General features: G+C 38.5%; 3 protein-coding genes and 1 non-coding gene across 5 annotated transcripts; 2 read left to right on the forward strand and 2 right to left on the reverse strand.

The window, feature by feature from the left end:
• Positions 1-95: 95 nt before the first annotated feature.
• LOC144635328 (histone H3-like) lies at positions 96-2200 on the reverse strand. Of its 2 annotated transcripts, none has more exons than XR_013567348.1 (2): positions 2062-2200; positions 96-925 (listed from the first exon to the last, which is right to left on the reverse strand). XR_013567348.1 is itself a non-coding variant. In XM_078494440.1 (2 exons), exons 1-2 carry the CDS (start codon positions 2082-2084, stop codon positions 389-391), a joined length of 516 nt encoding a protein of 171 aa, XP_078350566.1. In that variant the 5' UTR covers positions 2085-2199; the 3' UTR covers positions 96-388. The 2 variants fall into 2 exon arrangements, 1 of the variants encoding a protein (XP_078350566.1); XM_078494440.1 differs by having other exon boundaries at positions 96-881; positions 2062-2199.
• Positions 2201-2325: 125 nt separating this feature from the next.
• LOC144635758 (uncharacterized) lies at positions 2326-4102 on the forward strand. Its single transcript, XM_078494840.1, has 4 exons — positions 2326-2576; positions 2749-2809; positions 2980-3083; positions 3365-4102. Exons 1-4 carry the CDS (start codon positions 2379-2381, stop codon positions 3515-3517), a joined length of 516 nt encoding a protein of 171 aa, XP_078350966.1. The 5' UTR covers positions 2326-2378; the 3' UTR covers positions 3518-4102.
• On the forward strand, positions 3172-3243 carry Trnam-cau (transfer RNA methionine (anticodon CAU)). Its single transcript has one exon. It is a non-coding gene; the product is annotated as a tRNA-Met (tRNA).
• Positions 4103-4225: 123 nt separating the features above from the next.
• On the reverse strand, positions 4226-11836 carry LOC144635757 (E2F-associated phosphoprotein-like). Its single transcript, XM_078494839.1, has 5 exons — positions 11696-11836; positions 10285-10424; positions 7414-7704; positions 6373-6547; positions 4226-5216 (listed from the first exon to the last, which is right to left on the reverse strand). Exons 1-5 carry the CDS (start codon positions 11782-11784, stop codon positions 4919-4921), a joined length of 993 nt encoding a protein of 330 aa, XP_078350965.1. The 5' UTR covers positions 11785-11836; the 3' UTR covers positions 4226-4918.
• Positions 11837-11907: the final 71 nt, after the last annotated feature.

Genomic DNA, 11907 nt, shown 5'->3' on the forward strand with positions numbered 1-11907 from the left:
GTTGTCTTTAAAATATGGCGTAACTTTATGTCTATGTACAGCACCCTGCCTCCAAACCACTTAACAAAGAAACAGGTCAACAACATTACAAAAACAACAACACCATAAACCTTTATTGTTACTTCTTGCATGCAGGCTTCGATTCGCAAAAAAGCACATTAAATTAATTTTCGCTTGTAAATATCAAGCTTGAACCAATTTTTTGTACGAGATAATTTATTCATTTAACCGTGAATGAATTCGAAAAAACATCGTCGACATTTATCAAGAGACTCAAATTCATTGTGTAATGTTCACTTTTTTGTAGTTAAAATTGTTAACTCAGTTCTCGGCAGTAAGCCAGCTTGGGTGAAAAGCTAGTCTTGGTTTGGGACAAAACGTTAATTTCCTAGGAAAGCCTTTCCCCTCGGATCCTGAGAGCCAGTTGCATGTCACGAGCCATGATCGTAACCCGCCGGGCGTGGATGGCGCACAAATTCACGTCCTCGAACAAGCTAACGATGTATGACTCAGCCGCTTCCTGAAGCGCTAGCAATGCTGTGGGTTGAAATCTCAAGCCTGGAGCAAAATGTTGCGAAATTTCACGGACAAGGCGTTGGAAGGCGATCTTCCTAATGAGGAGATCCGTGGTTCGCTGATATCTTCGAATTTCTCTCAAAGCCAGTGTTCCTGGGCAATACCTCGCCCTTTTCTTTATCGGACGAGTGGTGATCGGGAGGGCTGATATTTTCAGCGGAGAAATTGGAAGTATTGCCATTTCTTCGTCTTCGACCTCCTTCTTTTTGAAGCGCACAGACTGGTTAGGACAAAATCTGTAGTTTCCTACTCTGCGGCTCTCAACGGTTTGTTTTATCCTTACCATCCCTTCGTAAGCAGGTAAACTGTACCGCCAAAGAGAATATTTATAGTGAGTAATTTTTCAGACCTATGACAAAAACAAAGAAAAGAATATTATACAGTCTACTCCCGATAACTCGAACCCTCGCTACTCCTCCTTCCTTTTCTACCTAAACTTGCATAACCGTGGGAGGCTGGGGTAGCTACATCAAGACCTTTTTACGCCTCCCCTACAAGGTTAGTTAAACTTTTTAAGCCCCTCCCCCCAACGCCATTAGGGAAAATTTTTGTCCTCCCCCTTCCCCCACAACTGACACCAAAAACTAAGTGACCAACAAAGAAAGAAGTACGAGCTACTTGAACAAGGAAGTTTCTCTTTGCTTTACTAAAAATGGACATCAGGTGCTTGTCAACCAAAACTTTTTAGACCTCCCTTTCGTGATGTGAAAACCTTTTTGCCCCTACATTGAACAGGCGACCAAACATTTTTCAGCCTCCCCCTTTCATTCACCAACCTCCCTTCCCATAAATAATGACCACTCCCCTATTTTATTTTTCGCGGGGCTTTCCGACACTAACTTGCGACATACATCGACTACTTTTTTGCCTCGTTTACGTCGTTTCGCTGTAAAAGCTTTGCAGAATATTAATTTCATACAACCTTCTCAGACCTCAAAAACAAAAATCGTCTCTCCGTAAACATTGCCTTTAACGAGGTTTTTATTTGCTAGAAGTGGCACGGACTGCAGCATTTGCACACGGCTCTCGGCAAGACACTTTACTCGCTCGGCACGGAGCCTGTCTCCACCCAGGAAAAAAAAAAATAATAAAAAAATATAATACCATCAGAGTTATAAAGCCCGGAAAAAATGGCCAAGATGAAATTAAATTTAATTTAACTATGCAAAGTGACCCACTCTTAAAAGAACCATCCCTTTCCTTGTAACTTGGCCAACTATAATGAAATTTTCTTATCATTAGTGCAAAATATTTATTAAAGACGTTCAGTCTCTTCAGTCTTTTATGGACAGTTGCATAGCTTGCCTATCTAAAATTGTACCAAAATAGGCAAAACTTACGAGTATAAACGGGCGAAAATTAAAGGTGATGTCCAATGGTGAAATAGATACAAAATTACAAATTACAGGGTCGATTTATACAAAGGTTAGAGTATGAGTTCACTTCTGTTTAGCGCATTAACAAATACAATTTGTATGTACTTACGGTAGAAAACTCACGCTAGCCATTCTTCCAGGTGTTAGCGAAGATATTCAAGTTGAAAAATACTGCGGAATATACAAAAATAAGTTCTACTACAAATTGCAAACTCTGCGTAAACGATAACTTTAAATTTTAAAAGGCAAAGCGACAGGAAAAGAAAACATTTGACGACGCGCCGCGGCACCTAACTAGAAACGGCGGGAAAATCAATTTACATTTACTTCCGGTCACGTGATGATATGGCTGGGCTATTTTGGTCACTTTTGGTCACGCCAGACTCCACAATATTGTGTGAATTTTCCGTCTTTTGGGCGACAAAAATGGAGCTCGTTTGTGCAGTGTTTGCTTGTTTGTTGTCCATTCTGATCACTGCTTCAGCAGGAGCAGACGTTACTCTTGAAAACGATGATGACATAATTCACTCGCCATTCTCTGAAGGCACAGGAAACGATGCTCACGGACTGCACGGGTACAAAGTCTTCACGAAGGAAGAGCTATCCCAATACAACGGCGACAAAGTAAGTCCTTCTGTTAGCTGCGTAGTTTTAGAAGGTTCTTTTTTAAATGCTTTTGACTGTTTTGATCTTCCTGGTTAGTGGTATAATTATTTAATCGCTTATTGCGTGAGTTGGAGAGATCGATCTTTGATTACGTTCGTGACAATTTGTGGTTTGTCGGTTTTCATTTCAGCCCGATCTTCCAGTTTACGTTGCGATCAAGGGAGTCGTGTTCGATGTTTCTGAATCCAGAAGTAAGATTATTTTAAGAATCATGTTTTGCAGGTTGTAATACATTTTATTTCAGTTTATTTGCTCCATCTAATGAGTTTATTTGAAGTTGTTTGTTTGAAGGTTCAACAAACAAGACGCAACCTATATTCGACTTCCTGTATAAAATATGCATTTTCTTTCTTTTGTGTAGAGGTTTATGGAGCTGGGGGATCGTATAATGTGTTCTCTGGTAAGGATGCATCAAGAGCTATAGCCAAATGGTCCATGTCACCGGAAGATCTCAATGATAACTTGGTGAGAACAACTGCAGTACGAGTCTGCAGTGCTGTGACGTCATACCTCTTCATTAAATACTTAAAATATCGCAATTTCTCTCGCATGGAGCAGAGTGGCGCAGCGGAAGCGTGCTGGGCCCATAACCCAGAGGTCCGAGGATCAAAACCTCGCTCTGCTAAACCTTTTTTTTTCTTTTTCTTTGTCCCTTATATTAATTCCCTTTTTGATTTATCCCTCTTTTTTTTAATTTATCAAGCTCGAATGACTGGTTTTTTTTTCTGTTTAAATTTCAAATCCAGGATGACCTCTCGGAAGCCGACCTGAAGCGTTTGGATGACATCTACAAGAAACTTTATGTGGCGAAGTATCCAAAAGTGGGTTATGTCGAAGGACACGAGCCACAACATGAAGATAATCTTACTGTGAAAAGGAAGAAAAACATAGAACTTTGAAAAGTTTCACAACTCGCTCAAAGCGATCAAAAGAAGTGCTGTACTTTCTTTCAAAACCACAGGCAAACCAAACGTAAACTTTCCTGCATAGCGCATAGAAATCAATAAATGACCGCCTTTTTCCTTCAAAGTTTGGAAACATATTAATTTTACCTTATGGACCGTTGCCTGTGGTGGCAAATCCCTCTTTTTAGTCGTTTACCGATTTGGGTCATTTTTTGTAAAGGAAACTTTTGAAATACGTTTGGTTAGCTTGTGGTGAAAGGCAACTTCAAGTTTTGAAGAATATTTTTTCCTTCGATCAAGAATCTCTCAGTTTTTTTAACAAGCACGATTGTGCACTTTTCAGAACAACAGCGCTAGAATCACAGGTTGTCAGGAACAACAAAATTTAACAACGTTTACCCAGTAGGTAGTCTTGAAGAATATACTGGTTTAGTTAACATATCTCTTTTTAAAAAATAAAATCAACGAGACAACTCGAATGGAGATCTTTTTTTTAAAAAAAATGTCAAACTGTTTTGTCAAATATATAATTTTTATTTCTCAGGATTCACAGAAGTAAACTTAATTAAGGTCGCTGTATTTTTTTTATATTCCTAAAATCGTAATAAAGAGCACACCTAGAACAAGCAAGATTCTCTTTATTTTCTTCATTGCCAAGTGAGCACTCAAGTTGAAAATGTTTTTTTTTTTGGGGGGGGGCGGGGGGAGGGGGGGGAGAGGGGTACAGAGTTGCCAGTTTAGTGTTCATATAATATTTTACTGAGATTTTTTGGGAGGTAACAATGATTGGTATATGATCGTGGACATCTTTTGCTATTTGCAATATTTGATAAAGGGCACTATAGTTTAATAGCATGAAAGAGCCTGGGGCATGATGAACAAGTGGCACTGGGGAAACATGATTTGATTGGCTAGATTTTTAACAAAGAAAATTTAAATTTAGCCAATCAAATCAACCATAGTAAAATCCCTTACAACAAAGGGATTTTAAAACGGTTGATTTGATGCACATTTTTTACGGGGGGGGGGGGGAGGTGAGGGTGGTGTTAAATAAATAAATAATGACTACATTCACACCTCGGTCACTTTCTTGTTTCAGTCTCTCCTATGCCAAATTTTAAGGCTCCTCAAGGGTTCTAAATTTGAGTTTTTTTTTCAGTTTCCTAGATTTGTCTTTCAATTTCTCTATTCTTATCCAGCCAGATATGGCTTTCCTGGTATGCATTAGCAATCTAAACAAGGAAAAAACCGTACTTATAACTTAGTTAATAATACTGTACTGATCAGTTTATGGACTGCACAGCAACACTATTCTTTCTTTTCCTCAAGAAAAGAGAACAACTTCTGCCAGTCCACAAGCATTTAAATTAGTGACTCCAAAATTAATATTCTTTTTCAAGCGTGGCTTGCAAGTACATTGAAGAAATGATAAACTTCATCACTATCGTACACAGCCACCTCGGAGTTACATTCTGTGCAAGTGACTGGATGATAACGTTCCTGCGCAGCACTGCCAGCTGAACTTAAATTGTCTTCCTCCTTTGTGTGCTGAACTAGTTTTCCTTTTTGTGCTTTCTTTCTCTTTTTCCCTGACGGATGTTGTTGAGACGGCTCATATCTTAATACTTCATCTTCTGTGACTTTGCAGTTCATCACGAACATGGCTCTGTATTGGCTTTTGTACAGCTCATGTCTGCAGTGAAGAAATTAAACAACAAAAAATGTTGTCACCCACATTAAAAGCATTGAATTTATTGCCTTAAATTTTAATAATTAATAATAATAATAATAATAATAATAATAATAATAATAATAATAATAATAATAATAATAATAATAATAATAATAATAATAATAATAATAATAATAATGGCACTTCGGGCAGTATATCCACAGAGTGGCTCTTCGCCTGCCCGATCCTAACTAAATTTACAGATCTATGTAAAAGTTTAAAAAATATCTAAGAATTTATATTTACATGAAAACGAGATAAAATTGTATTAAAACGATATAAGAACTCATTATTGTAATTATGTGAATTATAGTATATAAAACAAAAAGTGTGTAAAGTTATAAAACAACAAAATTAATAATATACTGTAATGTTTAATAAGCATAACCCAGTGACTAAGGGATCGAAACTTGAAATCTGATTGGCTACACAAAGGGGGTCCAATTTTCCACTGATCATAGACGACTACCCTGGAAGTGAGTGCAAGCGAAGTTACCAAAACTAAATGTGTAGTTCCATAAATTATCCATACCTCCCCCATGGAAGGGTTTTTTCCTAAGACCCCCCACCCCCTCTGGAAATTCCAATTAAGCTTGATACATTTCCTAAATATTTTTGGCCTTTGAAACCCCTCCCACCCCCAGGAATTTCCAATCCCTTCTGTGGGGGGAGTATGGACATTTTCTGGAACCACACAATAAACCACCTTCACTAAACTTTTTGTTGAATAGATTCATGGTCTCTGGGTTATGCTAAAACAATCAGAAGGCTTGCTCTCAGTTTCCATCACTCTCCCCTTGCCAACAGAACTATCAGCCGATTGCAATCCTACTGTGTGATAGCCTTAGAGAACAGAGTCATTTGAAAAAATTAAACCAGAACAAAAAAATTAAACCAGTTTCCAGAGAAAAAATTGAACTATACAACATACTCATTCTGCAGATAATTTTATAGGTGCCCTATTGTAGATTGCTTGTTATTTATTTTGAAGCAGCAGAGTACATATGTTTTCTGTTTCACTTTGTAACAGTTACAGAATTCCAGCATGTAAGTGTATGCACAGAGATTTTCAGATAAAAAGTCCCTTTCAAATTATATTTACATAACCACAACTAACCTTTGGCAGTCAATGCATAATGTAGTCATGCAAGCTGGACATGATAAGATAGCGTCACTTGAAGGGACTTTTTCCACACTCTGTTTGGACTTTTTTGTTTTCTTTTTATATGTTGAATCAGCTCCTTGATTCTCAGTTGGGCCTGTTAAATTTGGATTGTTCATTTTCTGTTGTGCTGCGGACCAAATAGATGGGAAAAAATATTTGTACTTGTTACATGTTGTATAAATATTCAATATTAAATTTGTTTTGGAATAATGTAACTCGAAGATGGGATGAATGATCAATAAGAGACAGTGTGGTTATAGAAAAGTGGTATTTACTAATAAAAATAAAAACTCTTCAGGTGGCTGGAAAACTGCTACATTGAATGGATGGCCAAAAGGAAAAGTGAAGCTTCAAGGGCAACTGTGAAATTTGGAGAACAGTCTTTAGCCAAGCAAGCCAGAAATGGGTAAAAAGGGTAAAGCCTCGAGCCAAGTGGCCCATTCTTGCCAGAGCTTATCCTGGTTTCTGTAGCATTAAGCAGCTAGGAGTATTTCTACTCCCCCCTGGATTGGATGTTAGTCCAACACAGGGTTACCCCCGGCAGTAAATTCGCCGGTACCCATTTATACACCTGGGTGGAGAGGAGCACTATGAGAGTAACGTGTCTTGCCCAAGAATACAACACAGTGACCCCAGCAACGGCTCGAACCTAGACCGTTTGCTCTGGATTTCAGCGCAATTTTGTTACTGATCAGGTAGGGTATATTGTTGATACTGATATTCCGATATTGTACCGTGTGATATGTTTTGTCCAGTGAGAGTGAGCAGGCAATGGTCAGTGGTTAGTGCCTTGCAATGAAATCGCAGACATGTTATCCAGTTTTCTGTGCACTTTGTTGCTGGCTTTGGTAGTTTACAAATTTCACCACACAGTGAGATTTTCAAAAATTGTGATAGCAGTTAGTTCATTGGTCCTAAACCCCCCTCTTAATACCCTCTTAATAAGAACTGTACTGTTATTTAATTAATTAACACACAAATTTGAGAACAGACCTTTCTGTCTGTGATCCTGTCTCTGTTTTATGACCCACTGTTCATCTTCATCATCCATGTCTGGATCATACAGTAGTTCATCATTTGTTAACATTTTTCTTCTTTCTTTTGATTTGGATGCTTGCCCACCGACTAGATGTTCATCATCCGAGCCTGAACTAAAGTATTCTTCTGCGTACATGTCATTCGTGCCTTCAGTGGTGCCACTGCTGTGTGTGTTGTTACCATTTGTACTTGCATCATTCATGTTTTTATCTAAATCACTGTTTACCGTCTGTACAGTTTGGTCACCTAACAATTAAATAAACAAAACATCAATCCGGTTGAATCCCGATAACTTGAACCCTCAATAACTCGAACCTCTCACTAACTGGAACCTTTTTCGATTCCCCTCTCGGTATTTTTTTTTACTAATTTTACCCTAAATAACTCGAGCTCCTGATAACTCAAACCTTTTTCGATTTCCCTTGAAGGTTTGAGTAATCAGGATTTAAATGTACATTTACAAATAAAAACTATATTAATTTTTTTTTCCAAAAACACTATAATTACTTGTCCTGCAGTAACACTGTAATAATAAACAATTATTGGATGAGGTTTTTGTGATATCCGGAATAATCAAGGTCGAGGCAAGTGTTATCAGCCGAAGCCGAAGGCTGAGGCTGATAACACTTACAGAGACCTCAAGATTATTCCGAATATCACATAAACCGAATCTAATAATTGTTTTATTATACATTGTTTTTCTGGAAAAGAAAGTAATGACAAACGATTTTAACCTGTTTCAAAACTTATGCTAATTCCGGCTGGTTGTCCTACTAACTTGTGAATGCTTTTCCTCAAAGTATCTCCTGGAGTAGTTCCTACCCAATTTTTGTTAATCATTTTGTGTTTTCTGAGACTTAATTGCGCACGCACATTAATTCCAACAAAACTGCCAGTTACACAGGTTAGATTCGTCTACACTATAGTCATTCAATAAACTAACTGTGTTGTATAATAATTTATTTATTATGTTATTTACAAATTTTTGATTTGGCTTGCGTTTGTAAAATTGATACAACAAGGTCATTTGAAGGCGTGAGCGCAAGAGACGCACTTTGTGTTTTGGCCAAATTGAGAGATTGTCACAAACAACTCCAAATTTCGCACGCAAGTTCGTTTACGTGTGCTTAACACTGCCCTGTATTTAATTTTGCTGGTCTTTCCTTCGTTTTCGAAAAATAGCACATGCAAAAAGACAAGGTTTTTGCTTGTGCGGCGTCTTTTGACTTTTCTTTTACAAACGATAAACAAAGGAAACCTTTTGTTTCTCAAGACGATGAAGTCAGCTAAATTTTTAGGGTTACAGTCCTAGCCCTAACGCAAAAGGTAACCCCAAGGCCGTAGGGTCGGGGTTAGAGTTTCAGATTAGGGTTACAGACTTAGCCCTAACGCAAAAGCCTAGCCCTAACGCAAAAAAAAAAAAAAAAAAAAAAAAAAAAAAAAAAAAAAAGTTTAACACTAACCCCAAGGGATTAGGGAGTTAAGCCATTTCAAGTTAAGTGTAGGATCAGAGTCAGCCTCAACCTTTTATAGATCGCGCTTTTAATGCAGTAAGCTTTCACGCCAGTTTGCTTGCAGCTAGCTTTTCTGCAGTCTGCTTGCGGTTAGCTAGTTTTTGTTGTTTCGGGCAAGACTATTTTACTCTGTTTAGTGTTACCGTTAGCTGTAATTTGCCGAGGTGAAAGTGAAATAAAGACTGATTGTTGATTGAATACGTTTGCTCGTGTTGTCACATTATACTAGTTTTGCTTTCAGTTGAGTGCTGCTGGCTTGCTCTCACTTCTATCTCCACTCCTTACATCATCACACATCTACAAAATCCCGCGAAAACAAGATAAACTTATGAGGTTTTCGTTCGCACGAATCGATAGATTGATTGATGAATATTTAATGAGACACAGAAAATATTTTGCGAAGGGAAGGTGCCCTGGGGATCGGAACATATAAAGAATGTTTTAAAGTCTAAAACCAGGTCACTTCTCGGCAACTTTGTCGCGGCAGAACCCAAGCGGACCCTGTAAAACTGGCGTTGACGAAGTTCCCGTCAAGAAACCTCTTGTTTTAGACTCTCTGTGCGGCCAGGCTCAAAACTACCTTGTTTGCAACGTTTTTTCCGAAGCGCTAAACAGCGCTGTTGTACAAAACAAAGGCAGAAACATCACTCAGTTCTTCGAGCGATGCTGTAAACTTACGGGTATTCAGACTTAATGATGTTCCTCAACCACCTGGCAGCCGCACTTACGCTAAAACTAACCAAAGGCTTCAAATGATTTTTAGGAACAAACAGCCATTTTTTTTCTCTCTTTCCTCTCACGTGACATCTATCAGGTGACATCGCGTCACAATGTGTTATCCAGTCCTTTTCGTAGAGCGAATCCTCAAAATGGTGGCTAGGAACTAAAAAGCATGGCTCTGACACGTTTTTCAACCTCTCCGGACAGTTAAATAACGCTAGAAGGAAAGATTTACATTTGATGTGTCGAAAAACTTATGCTGCTGGCTGACTGTGGAGAACGTAAGCTTTGCAAAATGCCTTTGTTCTTTGCATACGTAATTTCTAAAAAACGAAGCTAGGTTCAGTGAATTTGAATACAGATCAATGTTAAGCACACGTAAACGAACTTGCGTGCAAAAATTGGAGTTGTTTGTGACAATTTTTTAATTTGGCCAATACACAAAGTGCGTTTCTTGCGCTTAAGCCTTCATTTGTTCTCTAGTAAACAAGAGGAGGTGATTGTAACAGAGAAAGTCTGTTGGTAGCTCTCTGGATGGGTTAGGTGATGTGCTGATTAAACAGTATAAAAAGATAGGAGGGGACGATCCTACCAGGATCATTCTCGTAGCTTCTCATCACACTTTCTAGTTCCATATCCATTTCTTTCTCAAACTCATCCTCACTGCTAGATTCTGCCTCTTGCTTTTGACGTTTTAATCCTCCCACTGTGATGGCAAGTTCGTCATCAGAACTATAACAGTCAACAGGAAAATATTTGTTAAAGTAGTTGCATTTTACCCCAGAGCTAAATACACTTGGAAAGCATTTCGTACAATGGGAGGTTAGTAAATCCAATTTTCAATTTCAAGTGAAATTCCTGCATTGCTGATTGGTTGACAGTCTATTCCAGTAAGTGTGTTTTCTTATGTGGTGGGTACCCACTGGTACCTTTATAGGAAGAAAACATTAGTGACTAAATACAGGAATTGCTCTAAGCTTTTGACTGTTTCCTTGTGTTCGTTTTTAGCTTTTTAATGTGAAAACGTGTTTGTCAGTTAAAGCTGAAAATGAAATAGCTCAAATTTTTCAGCTACGTGTGAGAAATCAGTCCATAGGTTAAGATTGCAGTTTTCGACCCACAAGAGTGAGACATGCGCCTAAGGCATGGTGTATGCCTCACCTAGGCCAACTCTCCTGGATTACCTGGGAGTCTCTCGGATACAGGATGAATCTCCCGATCTCTCGTACGGGTCATCAAATCTCCCAGATACAAAAGATAAGAGCTTAAAATACGTTTTTCACACTTATTTTGGCCGATGCTGGGAGAAATTTTAAAATATTTGACACATTTTTGTGAATGGCTTGATGGAGCTCTATTTTTAACGCCATTTTGGGGGTCAAGAAGAAGTATTGACACAAAATTGGTGGTCTCCCAGATTTTGATGTCAACTGCCAATCTTCTGTCTGAAGACCTGAGACGTGACTGACATTCATTCAAGAGGTCACTGCACATGCACAATTTCAGCATTCTTGCCCCTGTACGTGGGGAGTTGCTTTTCCAGGCTCTTACCGAAAAAATATTAAGTACAACAGCTATTTCAGTCCTAAAACATCCAAGAACTACCAGAAGTAGTTCCACATACATCAAATTTGCACATTTTAAAACGGGTTTGCTACAGGAACCCAGAGAAAACTTCAACTCACACACACATGGTAAACCCATAAAAATGCGTCACATATTTTCTGTGCTATGAAATCGTCACTTTAGGTCACCCGGGGTTGTTTTTACGTCACTACAACGTAGACTTGCATTTTTGGATACAAAATGCGACTGTACGCATAAATTTTCACAGAGCAGATTTAAAACAACGACAAAACAGCATCAATTTCCATACAAGTACATTAACATAACGTATGTTAGTGCGAAATTCGTCGAGCATTTGTGTCAAGAAGACATATTCAACCAGGCGTCAAGTTCGCAAAGTCGAGAGAGGCAGGCAAAGCTGAGATTAATTGAAGTACCTCTCGTTTCTGTCATCATCTGAGCTGCTATAGCCTCCTATGTTGTAAGGATCCTCGTCATTCATGATAATCTTCTTGGGAATATTCATGCTTTTGTTGTTGTAGACTGGCGAACTTTTCCTTCAAGCGTTCGTATCTTGTCTGCGATCTCGTCGCACAGGGGACTGGTACGAGTACGCTCATGATCAATATATATTTTCTCCTTCCGCTTT

Source organism: Oculina patagonica, chromosome 13 (assembly GCF_052425735.1).
Source record: "Oculina patagonica isolate OP01 chromosome 13, crgOcupat, whole genome shotgun sequence".
Classification (NCBI taxonomy): Eukaryota; Metazoa; Cnidaria; class Anthozoa; order Scleractinia; family Oculinidae; genus Oculina; species Oculina patagonica.

What these genes read in the sequence shown, in the direction of transcription:
- LOC144635328 (XM_078494440.1), bottom strand. Translation starts at nt 2,084, where the DNA reads ATGGCTAGCGTGAGTTTTCTACC. An exon ending in GCTAGCGTGAGTTTTCTACC is followed by an intron (nt 882 to 2,061) that starts GTAAGTACATAC and finishes TTGGCGGTACAG; the next exon opens with TTTACCTGCTTACGAAGGGA.
- LOC144635758 (XM_078494840.1), top strand. Translation starts at nt 2,379, where the DNA reads ATGGAGCTCGTTTGTGCAGTGTTTGCTTGTTTGTTGTCCATTCTGATC. An exon ending in CCCAATACAACGGCGACAAA is followed by an intron (nt 2,577 to 2,748) that starts GTAAGTCCTTCT and finishes TTTTCATTTCAG; the next exon opens with CCCGATCTTCCAGTTTACGT. An exon ending in AAGATCTCAATGATAACTTG is followed by an intron (nt 3,084 to 3,364) that starts GTGAGAACAACT and finishes TTTCAAATCCAG; the next exon opens with GATGACCTCTCGGAAGCCGA.
- LOC144635757 (XM_078494839.1), bottom strand. Translation starts at nt 11,784, where the DNA reads ATGAATATTCCCAAGAAGATTATCATGAATGACGAGGATCCTTACAAC. An exon ending in AAGCTACGAGAATGATCCTG is followed by an intron (nt 7,705 to 10,284) that starts GTAGGATCGTCC and finishes TTTAATTGTTAG; the next exon opens with GTGACCAAACTGTACAGACG. An exon ending in TTATGCATTGACTGCCAAAG is followed by an intron (nt 5,217 to 6,372) that starts GTTAGTTGTGGT and finishes TCTTCACTGCAG; the next exon opens with ACATGAGCTGTACAAAAGCC.